Source organism: Elgaria multicarinata, chromosome 6 (assembly GCF_023053635.1).
Source record: "Elgaria multicarinata webbii isolate HBS135686 ecotype San Diego chromosome 6, rElgMul1.1.pri, whole genome shotgun sequence".
Lineage (NCBI taxonomy): Eukaryota > Metazoa > Chordata > Lepidosauria > Squamata > Anguidae > Elgaria > Elgaria multicarinata.
The window spans coordinates 22,621,159-22,646,190 of NC_086176.1; the positions used below are offsets into that span (position 1 = coordinate 22,621,159).

At 45.4% G+C, this 25,032-nt stretch overlaps 1 protein-coding gene across 2 annotated transcripts in view; it reads right to left on the reverse strand.

The window, feature by feature from the left end:
• The window catches only part of ABCA1 (ATP binding cassette subfamily A member 1), a 141,305-nt gene that overhangs the window by 38,506 nt on the left and 77,767 nt on the right, over positions 1–25,032 (reverse strand). For both annotated transcript variants that reach the window (XM_063129135.1, XM_063129136.1), the window contains exons 9-20: positions 21,754–21,991; positions 21,137–21,276; positions 18,225–18,341; positions 13,918–14,106; positions 12,355–12,560; positions 12,080–12,256; positions 11,005–11,227; positions 8,287–8,508; positions 6,747–6,951; positions 4,010–4,120; positions 2,735–2,906; positions 2,288–2,419 (exon numbers count right to left, since the gene is read on the reverse strand). In XM_063129135.1, the coding sequence (XP_062985205.1) occupies positions 2,288–2,419; positions 2,735–2,906; positions 4,010–4,120; positions 6,747–6,951; positions 8,287–8,508; positions 11,005–11,227; positions 12,080–12,256; positions 12,355–12,560; positions 13,918–14,106; positions 18,225–18,341; positions 21,137–21,276; positions 21,754–21,991 (2,132 nt within the window). The remainder of the gene's footprint in view (positions 1–2,287; positions 2,420–2,734; positions 2,907–4,009; positions 4,121–6,746; positions 6,952–8,286; positions 8,509–11,004; positions 11,228–12,079; positions 12,257–12,354; positions 12,561–13,917; positions 14,107–18,224; positions 18,342–21,136; positions 21,277–21,753; positions 21,992–25,032) is intronic.

The window sequence follows — 25,032 nt, forward strand, 5'->3', positions numbered from 1 at the left end:
CGTACTCTGTCGGGTGCTTGACAAACTGCCCTGTTTTTGCAGTCCCAGATAGGCAGTAAAGCAAGAGGTTTAAGAAATGCCTGAGGATCAAAACTGACATGACACAAATTTTCAATGGTGGTTTTAGAACTCCACGGTGGAGTTGTTCACTGTTGAGAAATGTGTTGTCTGAAGGGGTTATTTTGAAAAACACTCCACCCTGAATATCCATGCTGTGCAGAGGAGAGTTCCTGCACAACCGTTGTTTTCCATGTTGCCTGGAGGGCTCTGTGGAGTTTCTTGCGGCATTGAGTGGAGTTTCCCCACTGGCTACAGAGTTCCCTTGCTAGAGTGGCCAATGGAGGAAGTGCTGCTCTAGGAGAGCTGCCGGGATTGTTTTTTCACAGCAATGGATGATGGGATAGGAGAGGGGTCAGAGGAACTGTCAAACAAACACTGCGCTGAGTTTTACACTACTCAACGGCAACCCACTTTCATATAACGTTGGAGTTGGAACATGTTGTGTGGGGAGTACCTCCTAAAAACTCCACCACTGAGTGGAGTTTTCACACTGCATTGACTAACATGTTGTCTGAACTGAGCCATTACTTTATGTCTCTCCCCCCATTTTTACTTTAGACTAGATGCAGGGGACCCAATCTGGATTGGGACCTGGGGGAGGGGAAGGGGCGTAGGGATGCTTTAACCCTTTCTCCTCCACCATGGGTCCCAACCAAATTGAGGGTTCTGCACCTATTCTAGAGTAAAAATGAAGGTTAAAAAAGACACAGCTGCTGTATAAAGATTGATAGAATTGCCTCTTTGGTTGCTGAAGGCTGAGCATGGCTGGTGAGTCGTGTTCAGCTTGGTGGATTGCAAGTTGCACATATATGTTAAATCTTATGAAATAGGATTCACAGCAAACAACCCCATTCGTGCATGATGGTCATAAAGCAAATTTCTTGTTCCAATGATTTATGATAAAACAGGGTGACCATATGAAAAGGAGGACAGGGCTCCTGTATCTTTAACAGTTATATTGAAAAGGGAATTTCAGCAGGTGTCCTTTGTATAAATGGGGAACCTGGTGGTATTCCCTCTTCATCACAGCAGTTAAAGGTGCAGGTGCCCTGCCTGCTTTTAAATCTGGTCACTCTTGTATAGCTCCTGCAGCTTTAACTGTGGCGATGAAGAGGGAATTTCACCAGGTTCTCCATATATACAAATGACACCTGCTGAAATTCCCTTTTCTTTGCAACTGTGAAAGATACAGGAGCCCTGTCCTCCTTTTCATGTGGTCACCCTAGTCACTCTATGATAAAATCAACTATGAGAAAGAATTTCTGGTCTCTTTTTTTAAAATGCAAAGACCTAAGTCCCATGTTTGTGGACACAGCTAAAAAATGTACTGGAAGCTTGTGCCTGGATAGCTTAGAAACAAAAACAAAAGAAAAGAAACCAACGAAAAAGACAGATAAAAGGATATCACTGGGCTTTTTTTCTTCTTCTTCTTCTTCTTCTTCTTCCAAAAAACAAACTGTTTCCAAATAAACTCTTTAAGTTTGGGGCCTCTGAACATCTGGAGCCGGCAGAGCTTATCCAAGGTGGCTTGAAGGGAACATATTTTGGATGCACAGTCAGTGGAAGAGGGCAGAAGTGGCTACTTCATTCATTACAGAAAATACCACATTCCTGTTTGTCTTTCAGATGTCTCTGGTGAACATGCGAATGTGCGGAGATGACCTGATGCATGGTATGCACAAAGAGACAGCGGTCTCAGAACATGTTTAGCACTTGAGCCATCTTAGGGTGACCATATGGAAAGGAGGATAGGGTTCCTGTATCTTTAACAGTTGTATAGAAAAGGGAATTTCAGCAGGAGCCCTGCCCTCTTGACCAGATACAAAAGAGGGCAGGGCTCCTGCAGCTTTAACTGTGGTGATGAAGACGGAAGTTCACCAGGTGCTGCATTGCATGCAAATGACACCTGCTGAAATTCCCTTTTCTATATAACTGTTAAAGATGCAGGAGCCCTGTCCTCCTTTCCACATGGTCGCCGTAATTTAGGCAACACTTTGGCCCTGAGATTATACCCCAGAGGTAGCTCAGAGGAAGGGCAAAATGTACCCTACACAACAGAAACAGAGGGTGGTATAGCTCTCCCTCACAGAGATCCCATTTTGGGGACACAGTGTACATGGCCATACACACATAATCTTCATACTCTTGGGTTTGTTTGTTTGTTTGTTTGCTGTTTAAGAAAGAAATGAAAAGATATAAGGAGACTGTGATTCACAGTGTCACTCACTCATCAAACAGGACATTGTGCTGGGGACAGACACCCAGATTCTGTCGAATGGCGCTGAGTTCGGAACAGATGTCTTTACCCAGGATGAAGGCTGTGCCCGACGTTGGGGGGAATAATCCAGTCAAGATGGACCTGAAAGCAACAGAAGGGAAACTGAGTCCAAAGCAAGAGTAGAACACGGCTCGTGAAGTTGTTTGCTCCACCTTCACAATGCCAGAAGACCAGTGTGGTGTAGTGGTTAGAACACTGGACCCAGGTTCTCATCCCCACTCTGCCGTGAAGCTCACTGGGTGACTTTGAGCCAATCGCTGACTCTCAGCCTAATCTACCTCACAGGGTTGTTGTGAGAATAAAACGGAGAAGAGGAGGATCGTGTACTTGGGCTCCTTGGAGGAAAGGTGAGAAGTAAACATCACAAACAGATAAGCCAACAATGCTGCCTCTTACATGGTGGTCGTCTTCCCAGCTCCATTGTGTCCCAGGAAGGAGGTAATCTGTCCTTCGTAGAAATTCAGCGTCAGGCCATCAACAGCTGCCTTCTTGCACTTACGGTACACCTTCACCAGGTTCTGAATGGAGACCCCGAGGTGAAGATGGGTCGGCTCTTCTTCCATACAGACTACAGAACGGAGGAGAAAATCCACTTAGTGAAGCAGAGTACATTGTCATACCTCCAGGGCTTCTACCGCAGCGGGTTGAGCAGCCGTTGCAACAGGGATCAGAGGGCAAATGGGGATATGAAGAGAACTTGGCAATTTCCTGCATCCAGGGGGACACGGTTCTTGGAAATCTAACTGAGCAGGGCAGGAAGCCCGATCTGCTGGGAAGGCTTCCATTAAAGAAGCCTCGGAGGGGAAGGGTTTGTAAGAGGTTTGGTCAGGTTAGGTCAAGCTTCCTGTTGCCTGTGGGGAGGCTCAGACTAGATTTATCTTGGCACTGACAATAGAACATAAGGGCCCGGGTGCATTTCCTTGCTAGATTAGAGCGAAATCCATCCAGTCCAGCCTTCTGTTCCTAACAGTGGCTGGTCAGATATACTTCTGGATGACCTGGATGGCCTCCTTCTGTTCTTTGTCTCCAATATCTAGAAGTCAGAGATGTGGTGCCTATGGGAAATATACCTATACTGTATTAACAAGCAAAGGATGCGTGGGCATCCCTAGAAGTCTATCATCCCTGGTTAGACTTCTCCTCCATCAATTTGCTCTACTCCATACTCTGCTTGGACCTACTACCAGCCTTAGATGCGTTCCAGTAGTAAGCAAGTCTTCCATCCCATTCGTTTCAATGGGCCTACTTGAAGTCAGACTAACACTGGATACAACGAGTGTGGTGTATTGATTACAGCGTTAGACTGGGACTGGGGAGATCTGGGTTCTAGTCTTTACCCAGCCATGAAGCTCACTGAGTGATTTTGGCCCAGTCACTGACTCTCATCCTAACCTACTTCACAGGGTTGTTGTGAGGATAAAATGGAGAGGAGGTGGAGGATTGTGTAAGCTGCCCTGGGTTCCTTGCAAGAGGGGTGGGGGGAAGTGGGATATAAATGAAATAAATAAATAAATCCTGACCCTAGCTACAACGTGCACTGCACTACTTCGTAACGACTAAATCTCGTTTCCTGGACTTTTCATTCAGTCTTTCATTGGACCTTCTCCTTTTTGATTTCAGGAGACTCCTCATGGTTGTGCATCACTGGAAGTTTGCAAAGCAGCCACTTACTTTCGGAGGACGCTGCCTGAACAGAAGGAGGCTGCCGTTCCCCAGATTCCTCACCACACCAGTAGGACTTCATAAAGGGGAAGTACCAGGGTCTGGGAATGCCGAACTGGCCTGGGCAGGAGACAAAGGGATCTGTGTGATACTTGGGAAGAATCAATGATAGTATTTCTGATGTGCAAAGATGATTCTCAAGGTGTTACGACTGGGGCCGTTGGAGGCTGGTGGCTCTGATATGGGGGTGGGGTGGGGGGTTGAATCTGCTCCAAGTTTCCAAGTCCAAGTCAAATTTATTGTACTTAGCAACCAGCCACCACACAGCTTCACATAGATGTGTTACATTCGTTCATTCAGTCATTCCCTTGGCCTTCGTGCGCAAGAGCAGGGCGAGCTCAAGAAATTTAGCAGTTCCAAAAGTTACATATTTGTTAAAACCATTCAATAAAAAACACAGTTTTTCGAGGGATGATCTTCCCTTCATCCAAACTAGCAAAGGAAGGATATAATTTTTCCTAATGTCTGAAGAGAGTTTGCATTCTAAAATAAAACGGGTGACGTCTTCTAAAGTAAAAAGGTTGCAAGGACAACCTCTGGCTTCCCCTGGAGACGCCCCATACAGTCTGCCAAGGGGAACTCTAAAGGAGCGATCCAAGGGATGGACGCTAATCCAAATTGACTGGTTCCGACTGAAACCTGGAGCGGACTCACTGCCCCCACTGACTTCACAGCCACCAGCCTCCGCTGACTGGGGCTATTAAGCAAATATCAGAACTAGCTCCATCAACATTATCTTGGCTGAGTTGTGAGTTTGTCAGCGTCCTGGTTACTCCTCAGAGGCGATTGTCTGGGAACCACCAAATATATCATTTGAGCCAAAATACTGAAAGAGGACAGGTTATCAGAAATATGTACTGAGGGGAAGAAGTACCAGCTTCTTTCAGTTTATGAGTCACAGTTAGAAACTCATTTATTTTAACCAGCACTCAAATTTGTTTCTGCATCCTTTGAGAATTTCCATTTGTAACCCTGCAGATCAATTTGCCTTATTTTGGCCTGCCTTTATATAGGCTTCGACGGAGTGATTTACCATAATTAGATTGGGAAAAGGAGGTTTCTGCCGCTTCTTTTTGGAAAGTAAGGCAACACAAATTAACTTAGCAAAACTCAGAAGGCTTGAAATCAACTTATTCAGTAAGATATGCTGCAGACAGTGTTCAAAACGGCATCAAATGGCAAAGCTAAAGTAACTATTCCAAGAAACGTTTATATTCACTGAACTGAATAGATTGTGGAAGGGTAAATTCAAATGCAAAATTCTTTTTTTTTAAGGTCTGAGAATTCTGCTTGCAAAATTAGACCCTCTACTTACAGTGCAATCTTATGTGTTTTTACTCAAAGTAAATCCCACACACTTCCATGGGACTTACTCTCAAGCAAGCATGCAGACTTATTAAAATCTACATGTCCTATTTCATGCAAAACTCAGATATACTCTCAGGGGTAGAGGCCTTTGCCTAGCAAGAAATGAGGCTCTGGCTAAATATTCTCCCAGTGCCCCTGAAGGAGCAGCTTCAACCCCCTGGGCATAATTCCAGCCACAGAAGCGGATGAGCAGGCCCTAACCACAGGCCTGGGTTGGGGATGAGAAGTGGGGAAGAAAGGAGTCCTCCACAGCTGCCAAGGACACTCTGCTCTGGATCTGCTGCCTCAGGCTTCAAATCCACAGGGCCTCCTGGATAAGCAGCCTCTTAAAAGTGATGGCAGACTGGGTTCTTGCTCTCACAATCTCCAGTGGAAAGAAGAATTTGCCATTGCCATTCCTGTGACCCAAAGTTGTAGCTAGCAGCAACGGCTTCCCCCCCTTTTCTTTACTCTAGAGTAAGCACAGGTGCCCTGATATGGATCAGGGCCCTAGGGTGTGGGCCCTTTAATGCCTCCCCTACCACCACCAACATCCCAATCTCTATCCAAGATCAGGGTGGGGGAGACACACCTGCGATTTATATCTCTGAATAGCTATCCATATTAGGCAATATATGGGCATGGCTAGATGGAGCGATATCCCGGAGATCGCCCCGGGATCGTCCCTGTGCGTCCACATGATGCACAGGGGATCCCAGGAGCAGGGAGGGATGATCCCTCCATTTCCCCGGGACATCGCCCTCCCCTTTAATCCTGACTTTTCCTGTGGTCTCAGGAAGATCCCGAGACCATGGAACGTGTGGCCGGGTGTCCTGTTTTCATCCCGGCTCCTCGCAAGTAACCGCATGGAGCCAGGAACTGGACACGGGGCACAGAGCTCCTCAGGAGCTCTGTGCCCATCAGGGTGGGGGGAGCGGGAGCGGGGGGTTTTTAAACTCACATTTTGCAGCGGAGCACTCCTGCGCTCTTCTTCCATTAAAAAAACAAAAATGGCGGCCGCGACATCCTCTTCCTCCTGGGGCGTCACGCGCTACATGTAGACTGAGGGTGGAGGATCTCGCGATCATCATATTGCGAGATCACCCCCCTCCAACCCCCTCGTCTAGCCATGCCCTATGTTGCAGGAGCCTTTCAAGCGATGTTTGCTTTGGCCCTCCGAGAAATCTGTTCCTGTGATCTCCCAAGGTAGGAAAACCTGGTTGGAGCAGCAGCAGAAGCCCCAGTTGACGGGCAGACCTTGGGGAAATGCAGGGAGGGAAGTAGGGCAATAGAAGGAAATGGGGGCAAGGTGGAGAGAGATGAAAGCGTGGCTCCTCACCTGGAAAGACAGACTCAATGTACCAAGTCATCAGCCCATACAGCAAAGCATCAAAGAGCATCATATACACAGAAGTGGTTAGGCTGTAGTTGCGTTTTTCCATGGTGTATTCGAAGATGTTGTTCCACTGCACCCCAATCCCCTGCTCTTCGAGCAGGGAAATGTGCTCGCAGCCATACCCGAAAGCTACAGGAGAAAGCAGGCTCTGGAGAGGAAAAACACACCCATTAACATCCTCGGGGCATTAATGAATTACATTTTTGATGAGATGAAAGCAACTGGTTGGCTTAGCTCAGCCATGCCTAACGGGGACCCCCCCAAGTAAAAGCTGACTTGGATGGGCGTGTGCACCGCTTCCCACACTGCTCCAGTAAATTTTGGTACATGGATGGGAGCAAATGAGGCCGTTCCTTATTTCCTGATCATTGCCCATTCGGTACTGAGGTTGGCAGTCAGGAGCCAGTGTGGTGTAGTGGCTAAAGTGTCAGACTGGGAGTCGGGAGATCCGGGTTCTAGTCCCCACTTGGCCATGGAAGCTCACTGGGTGACTTTGGGCCAGTCACAGACTCTCAGCTCAACCCACCTCACAGGGTTGTTGCTGTGAGGATAAAATGGAGAGGAGGAGGATTATGTACGCCGCGTTGGGTTTCTTGGAGGAAAAATGGAGGGATATGAATGCAATAATAAAATAAAAAATAAATGAGGAGATATATAATGCTGGGCTAGATGGACCTTGGTCTGATCCAGGATAGCTCTCCTTATGTTGTCTGGAAGTCATATGTTCCTGGAGCAGTGTAGGAAGGAGCCATGGGGAAATATTTCCTGTTCCACTGCCGGTAACGTTGGGATTCTGTTTCCATTCAAAAATCAACAAACCCAAATGATGTGTTTTTGAAAGCCACGTAGCTTGGCAGGTTTGAAAGGTGAACTAACCCTTGGAAGATTATACATTTAATTGATTAAAACATTTAAAACAAATACATTATTAAAAGCAGCACATTATTAAAAGATAACACAGGTTGATCTATCAATCATTTTGGCTGATGTAGGAATATGATATCATGACTATTGACCCTTTTTTATTATTTAAATGTTCTTGGTTCTGTTAATTTGGATTGACTTTTGGTGTGTGCGCGTGTTTTTCCGGATTTTTGTTTATTCGGTTGGGGAAGGGCTGCTATGTATTTAAAATGCTTAATAAAAATTATATTAAAAAAGAAAGAAAAGAAAGCACATCTACATAAGGGATCAGTAAGACACAACAACCGGAGAAGGCCGAAAAAATCCTCTCAGTGGTCCTAGTACATGGGGTGGAGAACGTGGGGCCGGCCTACAGCCCTTGTCATCCCTCACTTTAGGTAGCTATACTGGCTAAGGCTGGTGAGAGTTATAGGCCAAAACATCCAGAGAGTCACAAGTTGCCCACCCCTGGGATTGGCTGTTTTGCTTTTCACCCAATCAAACGCCCCAGAAGGTCGGCCCACTCTAGGCGGAAAACCCATTCTTGCTGGCAGCGGCAATCCTCCCCCACTTTACTCACCGCAAATATTTGGAAAGAGAAGGTGATGTAGTCGTGCCAGGCGTCGCACAACACAAAAGGCAAGTACAAAGTAAAGTAGATGATCCCCCCGCAAGCTGCTGCCATGTTGGCCCTTGAGAATAAGGTGCTGATGAGGAAGCATTGCATGATGGTCACCAAGCCAAAGATCGACAGGAAGATGAACACCACGCTGGGGTCACTGTAGGGCAGCAAGTCTCCTACCTGGATAAAGAGAACAGCAGCCAGACAGTCATAATGCGCTTGTGAGCCAATTCACACACTAGGCCGAAGATTTGAGTCAACCTTCCCCTGACCTAGTGCCCTCCAGATGTGTTGGATTGCAACTCTCATAATTCCCAGCCAACGTGGCCAACAACCATGGCGCCAGGGAATTAAGGGAGGGCATCACGCTGGGGACTGACTACAGCTCCATGTGCCACATGCACTCAGCATCACACTCGTCTCATTCTTGGGACCGAGCTGCAGAAAAGGAACTGGGTTCTTTGACCTCCTGTGTTCTTTCTGAAAACAAGTCAGATCACCACAACGATCTGCTATTACCTTTGCATTCTTTCTTTCTTTCTTTTTTATCCTCAGGGAGCTCAGACAAGCCTTTGAGCCTCGCAAAACTCTGCAAGGTACATTAGGCTGAGAGTTCAGTGACTTGGGACACGTCTGGAGCTTCGAAGTTGAGCGGAGGTTTGAACCTGGGTCTCCCGCATGCAAAACTAACACTCTAGCCCTTGCATCTCCCACGGTTGAACTATGTACTGTACGGTGTTATCTGGACAAGGCTGTAACAAACAGGTTGCCTGTGTAAGAGAATGGGCCTGTTCACACAGTACACTAAGCCATGGTTAGGCTGCTAACCCTTTTGCAGCAAATGGTTAGTGAGCATGTTTAAACCATGTAGAGCAGCCTTCCTCAACCTGGGGCGCTCCAGATGTGTTGGACTGCACCTCCCAGAATGCCCCAGCCAGCAGAGCTGGCTGAGGCATTCTGGGAGTTGTAGTCCAACACATCTGGAGCGCCCCAGGTTGAGGAAGGCTGATGTAGAGCCATCATGGTTAGGAATGGTTCACACAATATGCTAAGTCATGGTTCAAACAATACGCGAAGCCATAATGTTTAGCTCAAAATCCTTAACCACCATGGCTTAGCATGTCATCTGAACAGGGCCCATTTCCTGACGTCTATTTCCACTTTGGATATCGATGGCATCAAGTGCACCCCCTTGACTGGTGACCCCTGGCACAGGCTGCTCATTCTTAAAATTTAGCCATTGGACTAGCATGGCATGCTTTGGGGTGATTCTCCAAAGATCATGATGTAAATTTAAAAATTAAACAGTTGAAGGCCCTTTCCAGAGCAAACTGCAACTAACACTGACTTAACATTCAAGTCAATTCCATCCTAAAGAGTTGACTAGCAAACACCTAAGTGGCACAGAGCATGCACAAACCCAACACCATCAAGTAATACTTCCCCCTGTCCGTTCTCTACAGTGCGGAAAGGATTAGTTTTTAATTCACAAGCCTTTAATGGCCTCCTGCTTGGTGGTTTACAATATATGAAAATTGGAGGTCCGCAAAAGAACAATCAAAACGTAATAGTGATCTGCAATACAGCGGCATTTAAGAATTGCTTGACTTATTTGGCCCTTCTTTTAGGTCACAGTCAGTGCTACAGAAACAGACTTTGGGTTATAGGTTTATCCAAACACCCAACATGAGGCTCCAGGTCACAGCGGTTAATCATTAAGTCAGACGTAAATAAGACCCCGCAGACGTTACATGGAGAGACACTTTTGTCATTCAGGGTTATGGGAAGTGAAGGTGAGGGAGCAGAGGGAAAATAATATTCAGCACTTATACAATGCTTTGCAGTGCACTTCATGTACATGAATAATAATAATATTCAGTGCTCCTTTACAACAACTCTATGAGGTAGATGCATTTTTAATCTTCATACCGCAAATGGGAATTGGAGGCTGAGCGATGGTGGCTTGCTTCAAGATACCTAATGAATTTGTGGCTCAGGTAGGGATGTATGAGAAATTTGTTTCAGGGTTGTTTTTGAAAAGGATTTATTCAGTTTGCACCTTCTGGACCAATCACACACCCGGACATCATCTGCGGTCAAAGTCCATATAATTTCCAAGCTTGCTATGTCATTTGCGGACCAAAAAAAAAAAAAAATGCATTTGACAGCACGCGTGCATTTGAAAAAAATGTGCATGAAAAATGCGTATTTTTGTAAAATGTACACAAATAGGCTTCAATCAATGGAAGAAGAATGCGCACAACTGATGTATATATTTGGAAAAATATGTTTGGAAATATGCATGGATTTTCACACGAAAAGAAAAAAGCAAAGCTGATACGGACTCGAGTTGAAACAAATTTCCAGGTGGAATTTGGAGCACTGCACTGAGCTCACGCTTCGCTGATATACACATCCCTAGGCTCAGGTGAGATTTGAAAAGAGGCAGAGGTTTTTCTGACTCACACGGTTCACCAGCCTTCCCCAACCAGGTGCCTTCCGGATGGGTTGGACTGCTGGGAATGATGGCTGGGAATGATGGGAGCTGTAGTCCAATACACCTAGAGGGCACCAGGTTGGGGAAGGCTGCATTATGTGCTTTGCTCCTACACTAGATCAACTGTCATGGATGAAGGATCCTATTAAACAGCAACAACAATCCAGAGCCAGCCTCACCTTGAGAATGAGCGTCAGGAGGGCTGCACTCATCATGAGTGGGATGTAACTGCTAATGAACCAGCTAAGCCAGAGGATGCCGTTGTTAAGTCCCATGATCCTCATGGTCTCTTTCAGCCGGGCTTCCTTCTCATATACAATCCCCTTGATGATCACTGCCACGGAGTAGATCCAAGCCAGAGTCATGAAGAGTGGCATTGATCGGCTCACGATCCGCAGGAATCTAATGGGGGGAAATGGCAGAAAGGCAAAGGCTTGGGGTTTATGTTCCTCAATGGGCAGCCTGTCCCAGTCAGGCAAAAGGAAATACTTCGCCATTCAATGTGGCATTCACTACCCCAAGATGTGATGAGGGCTAGCAGCTTAGAGAGCTTTAAAAGAGGATTGGGCTTATCTTCTATGACTTTGGCTATCGAGGGCTGCCATCACAGCTAAATGGAAGGTCGATGTTCAGAGGTGACAAGCAAAGGAAGGCCATCTCCATCACGGTTTCAGGAGCACTGCTGGAAACAGAATCTCAATTGCCATCTCCTTCCTATCCAGCACCATCTTGGACTCCCCCCGGAAGTACAGGCTGCTCTAGAAAGTTTACCTATCCTCACTTTGGAGGCACCGGTTCTCTCTGAGGTGGTCCAGGGTGGCTTTCTAGAGCAGCTTCCTCTTTCTGGGCAGTACCATCTTTGAGAAAATGGCGCCGCTTAGGGGACAACTAACTTCTCTATCCTATTAGTGCCTTTGCAAGTCTGCAGACAGGTTAAGGGCTGTTTCAATTTGTCCCAAAGCAGCCCTCCAAAAATACAGGCTCGTTCTGGCTTACATGGGAGCCAGCCATGCCAGCAGGCCATTCATTTCCACCAGAGGTGTTGAACCTCTTTCAACCCAAGGGCCAAATCCAATTTCCCATGATGGGCAGGGCCAAAATATCAGCATACTGTAGCTTAAATGCTCTGACAGCCAGTAACTAAAGCCTATGGGGAGGCATTTCAACCTTTTTAGCAGGGGAGAAAGGGGAGGGGTTGGGGAAAGGGGTCCCCGGGCCCGAGGTCCCCCACCCTTGGTTTATACCATCACTTACATGTCATCCACGTAGCAGGGATAGGGCATCTGCTGAATGTAGACACCCATTTTCTTCTCCGAGCCTGTCTGAGTCCGGATGATCGCTTGTTCTATCACATCCTGTAAGTAAGCAAAGCCTCCCCAGATGTACCGCATGTCATCAAAGGGATCAGCTCGAGGACCCGGGTCCCAGTACCTACACCAAAGCACAAGAACAGTTCACAGTCTATGAGAAATTCACATGTCTGCTTGTACAACCCTAAACTTAACAAGGCCTCTCTGAGGAATGCTCACTCGTCTTTAATTTTGTTCGTCCGTTCCACGTTGTCTATGTCCATCCGTATCTTGTACTTGACGTGATGAGGCAACTTCACGCTGTTAGGAGCGATTTTGGGGAAGACGACTCCGGCCCAAAACCTCCTCTGATGTAGGAGTTCCAAGGACTTGTTGATAAGCCTCACCTCGCTAGGCATGGCTTCCAGTTTGTCCAAATTGACACACTGCAATGACGACAGGCAACTGAATCAGGAGCTGAGCTGGAGCTTCTTTTGGAAGCAAACATTTGAATGATGAAATCAAGATCGTGCCAAATGTATGCCTAACCACACTGTTACTTAGTTATCCATTTCTGTTGAAGTCAAAACGATGCCCAAATTGTAACCACGCTGTGATGTGATTATAATTTTGCATGGGACGTTCATTTATTTACCCCTCTAACGTGGCCCTAATATTGAGCACTGCCTGGAGAGCAACCAAACGCGCAACCAAATGCATGGTTATAGCCAACAATCCAGTCCTACACACGTTGACTCTGAAGTCCCATCTAGTTTGACAGGACTAATTAGCACTGCATGACTAAGGATGTAGAGAATGGTGGTAATGGGTTTTAGCGACACCACCAAGACCTGGAAAGTGTTGTGTACTGTAGCAGCTCCAGCTTTCTCTGGGAGACGAATGAGGCAAAGGGCTAGGCAATTTATAAAGCTTTATTGCAAGCAATAAACACTTCTGTAACACAAACGTGGCACTTTCTGTGAAACTCCCCCTTAGGCAAAAACTATGCAACCTAAGCAAGACAATTGTCCGTTCAAAGAAAAGAAAAGGCTTTTCAAATATCTATAACTTCAAGATGGTTGATGCGAGGGTGATTTCTCATGTAATCTGTCCGCCTAACCCTAACCCTCACTGACGTTTTAGTTTCTGGCGATTCCTAGCATCAAGTAAAGTTTCTGAATGCTCACTGCTGGAAGTTGACTCCCTGTTCACTGAAGGCATAGAATTTGGCCTTGAAGAGATAGACTCTGGAGGGGGCAGATTTCTAGCTGAAGCCTCTCCTGTGTGAACCTCCTCCCCCACTGGCTCTAACTGCCTGGTGTCCGGCTCGGCGTCTTCTGAGTCTGAATCTGTTTCTGACTGTTTCTGGCTATACATGACACCTGCTCCCAATACAGGAGCAGTAGGGCTATACATGACATCAAGCCACTGATCCAAAATGAAATGAGGATGTGGCTTGGGACACTTGCCTAAGCCGTCTGGGTTGAAACTCTCAATTGGTGGGCCGTAGTCCCTCTGCTCTGGCTGGCTAAGGAGGTTCATTGATGGCTTCTTGTCCAAGAGTCCCTCCACCCCCAAATCTTAAAGATGGCCCTGCATAATCCCTTAAAAGCTGTTTCCCTTCCACATTACTCTACAAATCACAGGGTATTGCACTTATGAATTGACTTGGGGTGGGGTGGGAGAGCAGAAATACTCCTGATGAAGAAATAAAGTAAAAAAAAACAGACAAAAAAACAGTAACACCTTCTTTAAAAAATAATAATAAAAGCCAATGTGTCCAAGCAACAACAGGGGACTCACGTCCATGAAGTGGGAAATTGTCGAAATAGCACCGTCTGTTTCATTGAATGCGTTCCTCCAGGTGTAGCTTGAGCCATTCACAGGGTGAACATCCTCTGGGTACTTTGCCAAGAACAAGGTTACATCCTCAATGGTCCAGGCTGAACCTACCAAGTGGTGGTTCGGAAGAAGCTTATTCTTCAGTAATGTCTAAGGATATCGACAGGAGAAAGAAGATTAGTTAGATTGGCCCTGAAGCAAGGGAGAAGAATATTCACAGCATTTTACAAAGCTATTGACAGTCTTTCTACTTAAAGCTCACACTCAAGCATATTGTTACTGGACAGGTATGCAGGTAGGAAAAATAAACATCTGTAAGCCATGATAACAGTTTTCCTCAAAGTGTGTGTGTGTGGGGGGGACACCCAAGTTTCTCAAGAATTAAAGCTGCTAATTCCATCAAGATCTTTCTAAAACTTGCAACAACAGCATCCTCCATCCTGGTGCGTTTCAGATGTGTTGGGCTTACAATTCCCATTACCCACAATCATTGACTGGGAATGATAGGAGCGGAACACTTCAAAAATGAAAGCTGAAAATATAAAGAAGGAGTTTGTAATATCTCTGAGGGGCCAGGTTTCCACAGTCTCCCTGATGGCTATGGCCCTGATTACAGGAAAGTATTGTTGTGTGGTAAATTTAACTAAATAGGGTGTATGAACCGAATTGGGTGAGATAAAAATCTGTGTTTATCTGGGCCTGTTCCATGAAAGAATAGAGTCCTCCTTTGCTGTATTTCAACTTCTACACCGCCAGGGGGCAGCCTTGTACAGCATCTCTGCTGAGCTGGATAATATCAGCGCTGCCCAAAACAAACAAGGCAGTGCTGAAAATTGGAGAGGCTTAAGGGAGAAAAGAAATTGTTTCAGAGGCTGGGTGCCTGTTAAGCATGGTCAGCTTAGTCCAGAGGGCTCTCTGCTGTTGAGAGATACAGGCAAAGAGTATAACTGGGCATTAACTTCCTAATGCAGTTATCATCCAATAATGTAAAGCTAAAGACGGCACCTTAGACAGCAAGTTACAAGGGCAATCAAACACATGTCAACTCAGAAGGAAGATCCATTGATTTCAATGGGATTTACTCCCGGTATAGGGTTCCAGCCTAAATATGGTACCAAACGGATTATAAACTGGTTTCTGCTGTAAAAGCACGCACACACAGACACATCAGAAAACAGGCATAGGATTTTCTGGTACACTTTTTTTTAAAAAAAAACCCTACAATTTGTATTTATTTAATTTATGGATACAATAAAGAAAACAGTTCAGAGAGCACGTTGAGCTGCCCTGGAAACCCAACATAGGTCTCTAAAGATAAAATTAGCAAGCCAATGAGGTACATCCTCAGGGCCAGCCCTACCATTAGGCAGGGTGAGGCAACCAGACTCAGTTGGCAAATTTAGGGGTATCTTTATCAGTCAGTAAAATGTCAATGATCTAGTTTATCATTATATACTTAGCACCACAAGAGAGCCTGGGGGGGGTGGGTGGCTCAGCCCCCCAAACGTTGGGTGGTAGCTGTGTGTTTGGTATGGCCACAGCACAGAACAGCTAAGGGCGACCTGGGCTCAGTGTCGCATTATCACTCCCTCTCACAGCAAAGCAGAGAGCCCCATGCTAGCTGATAAGGCAGCAAAATGGTGAGGTGTAGTGTGGTGTAGTGGCGAAAGTGTCGGACTGGGAGTCGGGAGATCCGGGTTCTAGTCCCCACTCGGCCAGGGAAACCCACTGGGTGACTTTGGGCCAGTCACAAACTATCAGCCCAACCCACCTCACAGGGTGGTTGTTGTGAGGAGGAGAGGAGGAGGATTATGTATGGAGGAGAGGATTATGTATGCCGCCTTGGGTTCCTTGGAGGAAAAAAGGCAGGATATAAATATAATAAGGAAATAAATAAAATGGGACCATCCCGGACAAGGGACAGTGAGACAAATACTGGAGAAACACAACGATGATTGCAAAATATGGGATTTTAAAAATAAGATATGTCCTTGTACTGCCATGGAGCTCTGGCATGATGAGGGCAGAATGCAGAAGCAAGCCTTTAACTGGCCACATTGCTAGCAGGCTGAAGGGGAAATCTTTTATCTCTCCACTTCCCCAAAGGTTCAAAAATCAGGCACAGCCTATCTACAATAGTACAGATTGAACTGAGTTGGGTTAATCCCCTCTCTGTATCAGGATTCAACCCTGAACCTGTGTGCTTTAGCACTATTGCACTACAGAGCAGGGAGAGAAGATCTGGAGGGGGAAAGGAAGGAGTATTGCTTTTTCCTTGACAACCTTCCAATAACTTCTTCTTCTGACGTCTTTCAAGTACCAGGCAAATGGTGGAACCCAACTAGTTCCCTCTGCCAACGGAAGGCTGCAGTCAGCAGAATGGAAAACGGAAATTCCCCCTCCCTTCTGCAGGCCTCACAACTCCTCGAAATCTACCCTGAATGGTTAGGAAAGACTGTTCTGTTCCTCTAGGCCTTTTAACGTCATCTGAATATCTTTAACATCATTTAAATATTGATATTAACGCTTTAGTCTCCGCTGTTATGGCAGTTCGGATGTGTTTTGCGTTTAATCAGGTGGCCATGATTATTATTATTATTATTATTATTATTTATTTATATAGCACCATCAATGTACATGGTGCTGTACAGAGTAAAACAGTAAATAGCAAGACCCTGCCGCATGTTTTGGCTTCTCTATTACTTACCTTTTGTGCATATTGTGATTTTGTGGATTCTGTATTTTAATTGTTTTAAATGGTTCAATTGTACATCGGGCCAAGAACCCAGGTAATTGGGTGGCTAACGCAAGCAAATCAATACAGGGCTAAAGCACTCTGTTTTGCTGCAGGCTGCACAGCCACCCCTAACCCTCAGATAAAGCATAAAAAGGGAGAATTGATCCACCACCCAAGCACACAGTTAAACTTCAAAACATACCCTAACAACATGTTTTGATACCCACACGTTATCAACCTGAGCAGGAACGGCAAAGGAAGGAAGACATCAATAGCTGACACTGTCCAGGTAGGGGGAAAAGGTCACCCATCAGAGAACCTGCTTTGCAACCTCTCTGGAACATCACTGCACAGGACACTTGCTGTTCTTGTGAACCCTAAATAAACAGCCTGTCTTTCAGAGAATGCTACAACCTGAGCCTCTTTCGCCCTGTCACAATTGACTATCTGTGCGACTGCCAAAGGCATCCGCGGGCCAAACAGCAGTCATTTCCTGATGCTGCCCAGCCAACAATGTAATGGTCTCCTCACAGGCACCAGTTCCACAATTTCTCCCCGTTCTCATAGAGTCTGGATGAGTTAGCCTTCGTCTAGCAAACTCTGGCTCTGTGAGCACGCAGGGAGTTAAACAAAACCGCTGTGTTGTCCATCGGGATTTGAACAGGTCAATCAGGCTTCCAGGAGGAGTTATCTCTGACGAGTAAAACATCATGAATTCTAGGCACAGAAAGAACATTTCTCATTCAGTGATTTCCATGGCAGATAAGAAATTTGAACCCAGGACCATTGGGACAAAGTTCAGGGGTCTGGCTGCTACTAAACACTGGCTAGCCAATAGCAAATATACCAAATAGCTCCAGCGACGTTGCATCAGAAGCTTTTTTTTAGTCAGTATTATAATATTAAAAGGTTTTGATAATTTATTGTCATGATTCCCATTAAAAATATTGGTCATGTTCATAAAAGTTGGGTAGTGACAGGAAAAGCTGTGCCTGCTTCCTGCATTACAGGCAGTGAGGTAATACTTAATCACATTCTTCTCCAGCACAGAGCCCCATGAAATGTGATTAAAGCAGCCCTCAGCATAATAGATTGTGAAGCTGCCTGTGCTTGAATAACCTCCCGTTTCACATTCATCTGGGCCATGTCCTCGGCAGGTGTAGATTCACAGCCGACCAATGGAGGGGTGGTGGTGTTGATTTATGCCCTGGCCAAAGACTGCCTGGGTTGTGCCCAACCAATCATCCAATCTTGGCATTTCATGAAATCACAGAGGAGAGAGGTGTCGTCTAGAGGGAAGCGTTTGCCTCGTCCATCCCAAGATGCTGTCACATTGCACGGGCACGAAAGCCCAGCACAAGCAGGCTTGTCACAAGGAATGAGCTACTGCACCAACACATACATACTTGCTCAAGGCCAGAGTGCCAATCACAGCCCTAAAATAAATAGGTTTAAGTCGCTTCTTGTAAATAAAGTCTCCGGAGATCCACCTGGTGTTATCTGATAAACAACAAGTTAGGGTAATACTGACCCGGATTAGATCCATTTCCAGGCTATTCTCCATGAAAGCTTTTATCTTGGGTCTTATCTCTTCCCACATCCCTCCAAGGTCACGGAAGACACCTAGCTCCTGGAATGTCTTGTTTACCTGTCAGGAGAGCAAAAGGGGCAAAAGTGACGTCAAAATCAGAAAGACAGCAGAACTAACGAAGAACTGTGGGTGTCCTCACCACCCCCCTCCCCACACCGCCCCAGATTTCCTTCTGCCCAAAGGATCGGCACTGGTGGTATCTGTGACGACACCAACCTCACCCAGAAGGCCTTGCCTAGCACAGCCTTCTCAAGCCAAGAGCCACCACTTGAAAAGCCTGAGGAAAGGGTAAAAGCAACACAACCTTTCCTCTATATGTGAGGGAACAAGGTAAAGGGTTTTGGAAAATAGGTTCTGTTGCTGAGGTACTGAACGGCAGGTGAATTAGTAGATGTTTTTACACTGTGTAAAATAGCGGGTAATAAATCCGAGCTGACACGTGGTTTGTGGTAACAGAACACCAAGTAAAGTTTATTGAAATTGAACAGATCTTTGGAATTTCAATTTAGATCAAACCTGCTTATTTTTATACTTAAAACAACAATCCCAAGTCCCTTAAAGCCCTATCTCTTCTCACTCCTCACACACCAAACACTCTCAAGAAGCACAAGCCTCAGTCACCCCACAAGAATAATAATCAGAATCAAAATCAGACTCAGATAAGACAAGACAATCCCCTCAGCCAAACTATTTATACCCCACCCTCCCCCTTTCTCACAGCATCACTAGCCACATCCACTCAGTCAAATATTCCGCACTCGCTAGACGTACAAACTCCAGACATACCTAAGGGACAGAAAGGTGGGGATCGCCACAGTATCCCTCAAAGTCTACAGTCCAGCACCTAATTCCAGGGATTAGCACCCAAGAGGCCAGCTCCAACAACTCTTCTTTTGCCCTTAGTTATTACATTTCCATACCTCACAATAGTCAAAGCTCACAACAATTAAAACCATAAACTATATCATGAAGTACAACACAAAATTTAAGAGCTTAAAACTACAGTATAAAAGTACAATCCACAATAAAACCTAGCGGCAATGCAGTTTTCAACATTTTTAGGGGTGGGGTAGGGGGGAAATTATTAAATTTCAGGAGTTAGTGGAGGCATTAGCAGAGGTCAGTCCAAGACATTTTGCTGCCTGAAGTGGAACAGGAAATGGCATCCATACCTGTGCTCCCCCCCCACCCCCTTGTCAAGGTGCATAATACTCAAAGTCAGCCCAAGTTATTTTGGTACCTGAAGCCGAAAATCCCGAAAGCACCTCTCCTCCTCCCAAGCAGTGCAATTGCAACAACAACAACAATAAATTCAGTAACTATTTACTGCCGTTGCAGGACACCCAAAATCCGCTGCCTGAGGTAGCTGCCTCATTCTGCTTCAATGTAGGGCCTGCCCTGCAGCGATTTCTTCTCTTTGAAAAGAAACACTTTTTTTTAATGCTGCGGCAAGGAGCAATGGTGGCATAGCTTCTCTGAGTGGCTGCCTGCTGCCAGCTATGATGTCCTTAACCCCCATATTACCCACAATACGATGTTACATCATGATGTAAGTCACTACAAGGGCCTTGTTAGGGAGGGAATGCCAGCCATTGAGAGAAACTCGGCCACTGTCATCACTAGTTGCGGCAAAGAAAAAAATGAGAGAGAAACCACTGCTGTGGTTACCACTAATGAATAAGCCAACCCAGCTTTTATATATTTCAGCCCCCGCCCTGATACTGCCCTCCAGTCCCCTCCAAATTTACACACATGTGTGCAAACACCCCTTCCCCCCCACACACACACACATCAAAATTTTAAAATAGGACTTGACAGAGGTGGGAATTTCCAGTTCAACCTTAACCCGACATACCTTTTCTCTAGCCCTGAACTATAGCCCCAATACATCCCTTTATTTATTTATTTATTTATTTATTTATTTATTGCATTTATATACCGCCCCATAGCCGAAGCTCTCTGGGCAATTTACCAAAGTTAAAAACAATAAACACGGAAAACAGATATACAAAATTTAAAACCACCAAAAGTATAAAAAAAATCAATATGCATTTAAAACTATTCTTGGGTCAGTTAAAAACTCAGCATATGCTGTTAAATGCTGTTAAATGCCTGGGAGAAGAGAAAAGTCTTGACCTGGCGCTGAAAAGATAACAATGTTGGAGCCAGGCGAGCCTCGTCAGGGAGATCATAATTGGGGGGCCACCACTGAGAAGGCCCTCTCCCTTGTAGCCATTCTCCGAGCTTCCCTCGGAGTAGGACCTTAGATGTTGAGCACAGTGTACGGGTAAGTTCATGTTGGGAGAAGTGTTCCATCAGGTATGGTGGTCCCAAGCTGTTTAAGGCTTTACAGGTTAAAACCAACACCTTGAATTGGGCTCATAAACATACAGGCAGCCAATGCAAGCAGGCCAGAATCGGTCTAATAAGTTCAAACCTTCTGGTTCCGGTTATCAATCTGGCCGCTGCATTTTGCACAAGCTGCAGCTTCTGAACCATTTTCAAAAGAAGCCCCACGTAGAGCGCGTTGCAGTAATCGAATTTGGAGGTTACCAGGGCATGGACAACTGAAGCTAGGTTATCTCTGCCCTGATAGGGGCGTAGCTGGGCCACCAACTGAAGTTGGTAGAAAGCACTCCGTGCCACTGAGACCACCTGGGCCTCAAGGGACAGAGATGGTTCTAGGAGAACCCCCAAGCTACGGACCTGCTCCTTCAGAGGGAGTGCAACCCCATCCAGTGCAACCCCCATTTACCTCTTCCGCAGGTGATGTAAGAGTCCAGCAGCAGATGCACAGAGATGGCCTTTTTCTTGGATGGATATGGAATTAGAACTGAGTTCAGGTTTCCTACCTCAGACATGACTGCCCTCGTCGCCGGTGTGTCAGGGGTGTACAAGATCTTGCCGACAAGCAAAGGCTTCAGAGCTCTCCATATAATCCTGGAAAGTGGGGTGGATTCCAATTTCTTCATGAGGTTATTGCAGTAGGGTGCTTTAAAAGAAAAGAAGCAGGGTGCTTTAAAAGAGAGTCAGTGTGGCATAGTGGTTCGAGTGTTAGAGAGTTGGACTGGGACTCGGGAGACCTGGGTTCTAGCCCCCGCTCAGCTCTGAAGCGAATTTGGGTGAGTTTGAATCAGTCATTGGCTCTTAGCCTAAACAATCTCACAGGGATTTTGTAAGGATAAAATAGAGAAGAGGAGGACCATTTAAGTTGTCTTGGCTTCCTTGCAACAGAAAAAAGGCAGGATATGAATGGAATCAATTAATACTAAGTATATATTTGTTTAAAAAACTATGGGAGTTGAGTATCTTCCCGCTCACCCTTGGGAGAGCTCAGCAAGGGCTGTCCACCCCCCCCCCCCCCAATATTTTCTGTAGCTTCTTGAACCCTTGAACATAAAAAAAGGAATGACACTCTAATGATTTACCGAGAATAAAACTTACGCATGTCTTTCTCAATCCCACTTACTTGTAGAGTTATCATAGAAATCATCCATGTCATTGTCGGTGTTGTTGCTTCCGAAGAAAGCTTTGTAATTGTGATCTTCGTACCAGTTGAGAGACTTGATCTGCAGTCCCCCTCCTTCAGGGTGGCCGCAAACAATCCGGGATACGGCCTGATATATTTCGGTAGAACTGGTGTTATTCGCACTCTTAAGGAAGTTCACCTCCTGCCTCATGTCGCTCCAGCTGTTCATGTTCAGCAGCTGAAGTTCAACAGAAAAGGGGGAGGGGAAAACTCATGAGGACTAGTCCATAGATTACATTTTTTAAGTAGTTGTGGGCTCAAAACCCGTCCCGTTTTCCTGTGGCAACAGAAAACCAAAAGTCTCTTGGTTCAAAAAGCAATACAAGTTGCTACCTATTCATGAAAAGCCATTCCAAATAAAACCTCGACGTCAATATAATAGCATGCCAATATAATAGCATAAATATCTCCTGAATATTTATAGTTCTATATAACATTATTCTGAGTACATGTAATGTAACACTTTTTGTGAGCCAAACCCCTCTTACCCCCTGTAAAAATATTCTCTGGTTTAAATTTGATGTTTCCTATCCCTTACTTCCTTCATTATTGCTTTTGGTTTTTTATTATTATTATTATTATTGTTGTTGTTGTTGTTGTTGTTGTTGTTGTTGTTGTTATTATTATTTGTATACCACCCCATAGCCGAGGCTCTCTGGACAGTTAACATAGGATAAAAAGATTTAAAAACAATACACAAAAAATTTAAACCACAAAAACATATAAAAACAAACCCAGGCTAATTACATATTGCTAAATGCCTGGGAGAAAAGTCTTGACCAGGTGCCGAAAAGATAACAATGTTGGCATCAGGTGGGCCTCGTCAGAGAGATGGTTCCGCAATTGGGGGGCCACCACAGAAAAGGCCCTCCCTCTTGTTGCCGTCCTACAAGCTTCCCTTGGAGTAGGCACCCGGTGGAGGACCTTGGATATTGAGCAAAGTGTATAGGTAGGCTCATGTTGGGAGAGGCATCCCATCAGGTATTGTGGTCCCAAGCCGTGCAAGGCTTTTTAGAGATCATTCACAAACGGCCCCTGAAGTTTTGACATCCTAAAGGGGGAAGCTCACTCTCTTTTCATTTTTTTAAAAGGTTACGGAGAATTAAGCTACAATAAAATTTCACTGTGATAACCATAAACAAGTGTAGATACATATATGACTCTGGGTATAGCAGCAAATACTATGTGTACATAAATACGCAAGTGCCCAATTACTAACGATAGCCAGCCCTATGCTCGGCTGCACTACCCAGTGCCTGTTTACCCTACCCAGTGCCTGTTTACATTCTCTTCCCCTCCTTATTGCTTTACTATGATTTTATTAGATTGTAAGCCTATGCGGCAGGGTCTTGCGATTTACTGTTTTACTCTGTACAGCACCATGTACATTGATGGTGCTATATAAATAAATAATAATAATAATAATAATAATTGCAGGGCAACATTATTTTCCTGTCCGAGAAATCTATGGAAACTATTATGCCAGAATACAAAATCTGTCATATTACGCTGGTATCATATTTACAGATCTTTCCTATCATACCCAGGTGGATTTAGACACAAAGTTAGCATTTTCTGGATTCCACAGAACTTAATGGGAGCTGTTAAGAACTGAACCCCTTCCTATCTGAATACCCTCACTCTGGGCCCTGTTTCTTTGTAAAACTAGAATGTAACAAAGAGATAAAAATCAGAAACTGGCTTCTATATGCTAGCAAAAATGCCTGCTATTGTAATGGGTATGCCATGTGTGCCTTGGCTATTGGGCAGTATCAAAACATAATAAAATAAATAAATAAATAAATGTGCGGAAGGGGAACCAGTATATTGCAAGTACTTGGAAGGCGGACGGAGGAAAGGGAGAGAAAGCGCACCTTTGCTCAGTCTTAAATTTCATCCCTTCTGTACGGCAAGGTTTCTCTTCAGTGCAATACATCCCATAAAACGGAACACTTTTGCTTTCCTTATAGGAGTGAACAGCAACCATGCACATATATGGGAGAAAATGAAGGGGGGCTACAGTCAGGGACACAGACCCCAGATAGAGAGAACTGATCCAAGCCCTTGATAATCAAATCTGTTCCTGGCCCCATCTTCTTTCTTGGTCACACCAGAGTTTTGAAAACTGCCTTTCTGTACATAGATTCTGATTAAGATACCTATATTGCATGCTCCCAGCCCAGGGAGAAAATTCTTTGTCTAACCAAATCCAACAGCAGACTCCAGCCTTTTCCTGTTGTCTACAACGAGCAGGGAGCTGCCTGCCCACTGGCTTTGTTTATGCAAGCTTCTTACATTCCGTGGCATTCTCAGCCGTTCCGCTGAAGGAATGGAATGCATTCTTCTGAAGGAGCAGGATCCATTCATTTCTGGTTATGGAGTTTTCTCACCCCAAGAGAATTCCCTTCCTTCCAGGTGAAGAATAGAGCAGGCTGTGTGTCAAGGCAGGAAATTAACAGGGCAAACTAATCAACAGGTCTTTCACTCCAAACTCTAAGGCAGGCCACCCCAACCAGGGGCACTCCAGATGTATTTCACTACAATGCCCATCCTGGCCAATGAGGCCCAGGGATGATGGGAGATGTAGACAAACACATCTGGAGGACAGCCAGCTGGGGAAGGCTGCTCCATGGGGTATTTTTCTTGGGCCGTGGTTGTCTTTCTATTGGGCTGGTATCAACTCACCCAACTTTACTAAAGCCACTGGAGAGATTTCCTTTAAATTTCACCAAGCAATGGCTTGTTAAGCCTCAATGAGCTCCACTGATTTTCTTATTCCGAGGAATAACATTTTCAGAAATACAGTTGGTGCAGCAGCAGATGTGCTCTTCCAGCTACACAAAAAGAAGGTGGTCTTTGCACTGGGTGGCACAGATCCTCGAAATCTGAACAGGAATCTTTCTCTGAATCCAGAGACTTTCAGCTCAGTGATGGTAGGAGAGCAATTTAGGAACTTCATGGCTGAGTGTGGGGATTTGAACCTAGCTCTCTGCTGCTCAAGTTCAGCAGTAGCCATGTTACCACATTGGTTCAGAGGTAGGGATCCAACAGTGTCCATATACTAGCACTTTCGAAACTGCCCTAGTGTAAACCATAGAATCATAGAATAGTAGAGTTGGAATGGGCCTATAAGGCCATTGAGTCCAACCCCCTGCTCAATGCAGGAATCCACCTTAAAGCATACTTGACAGATGCCTCTTGAATGCCTCTAGTGTAGGA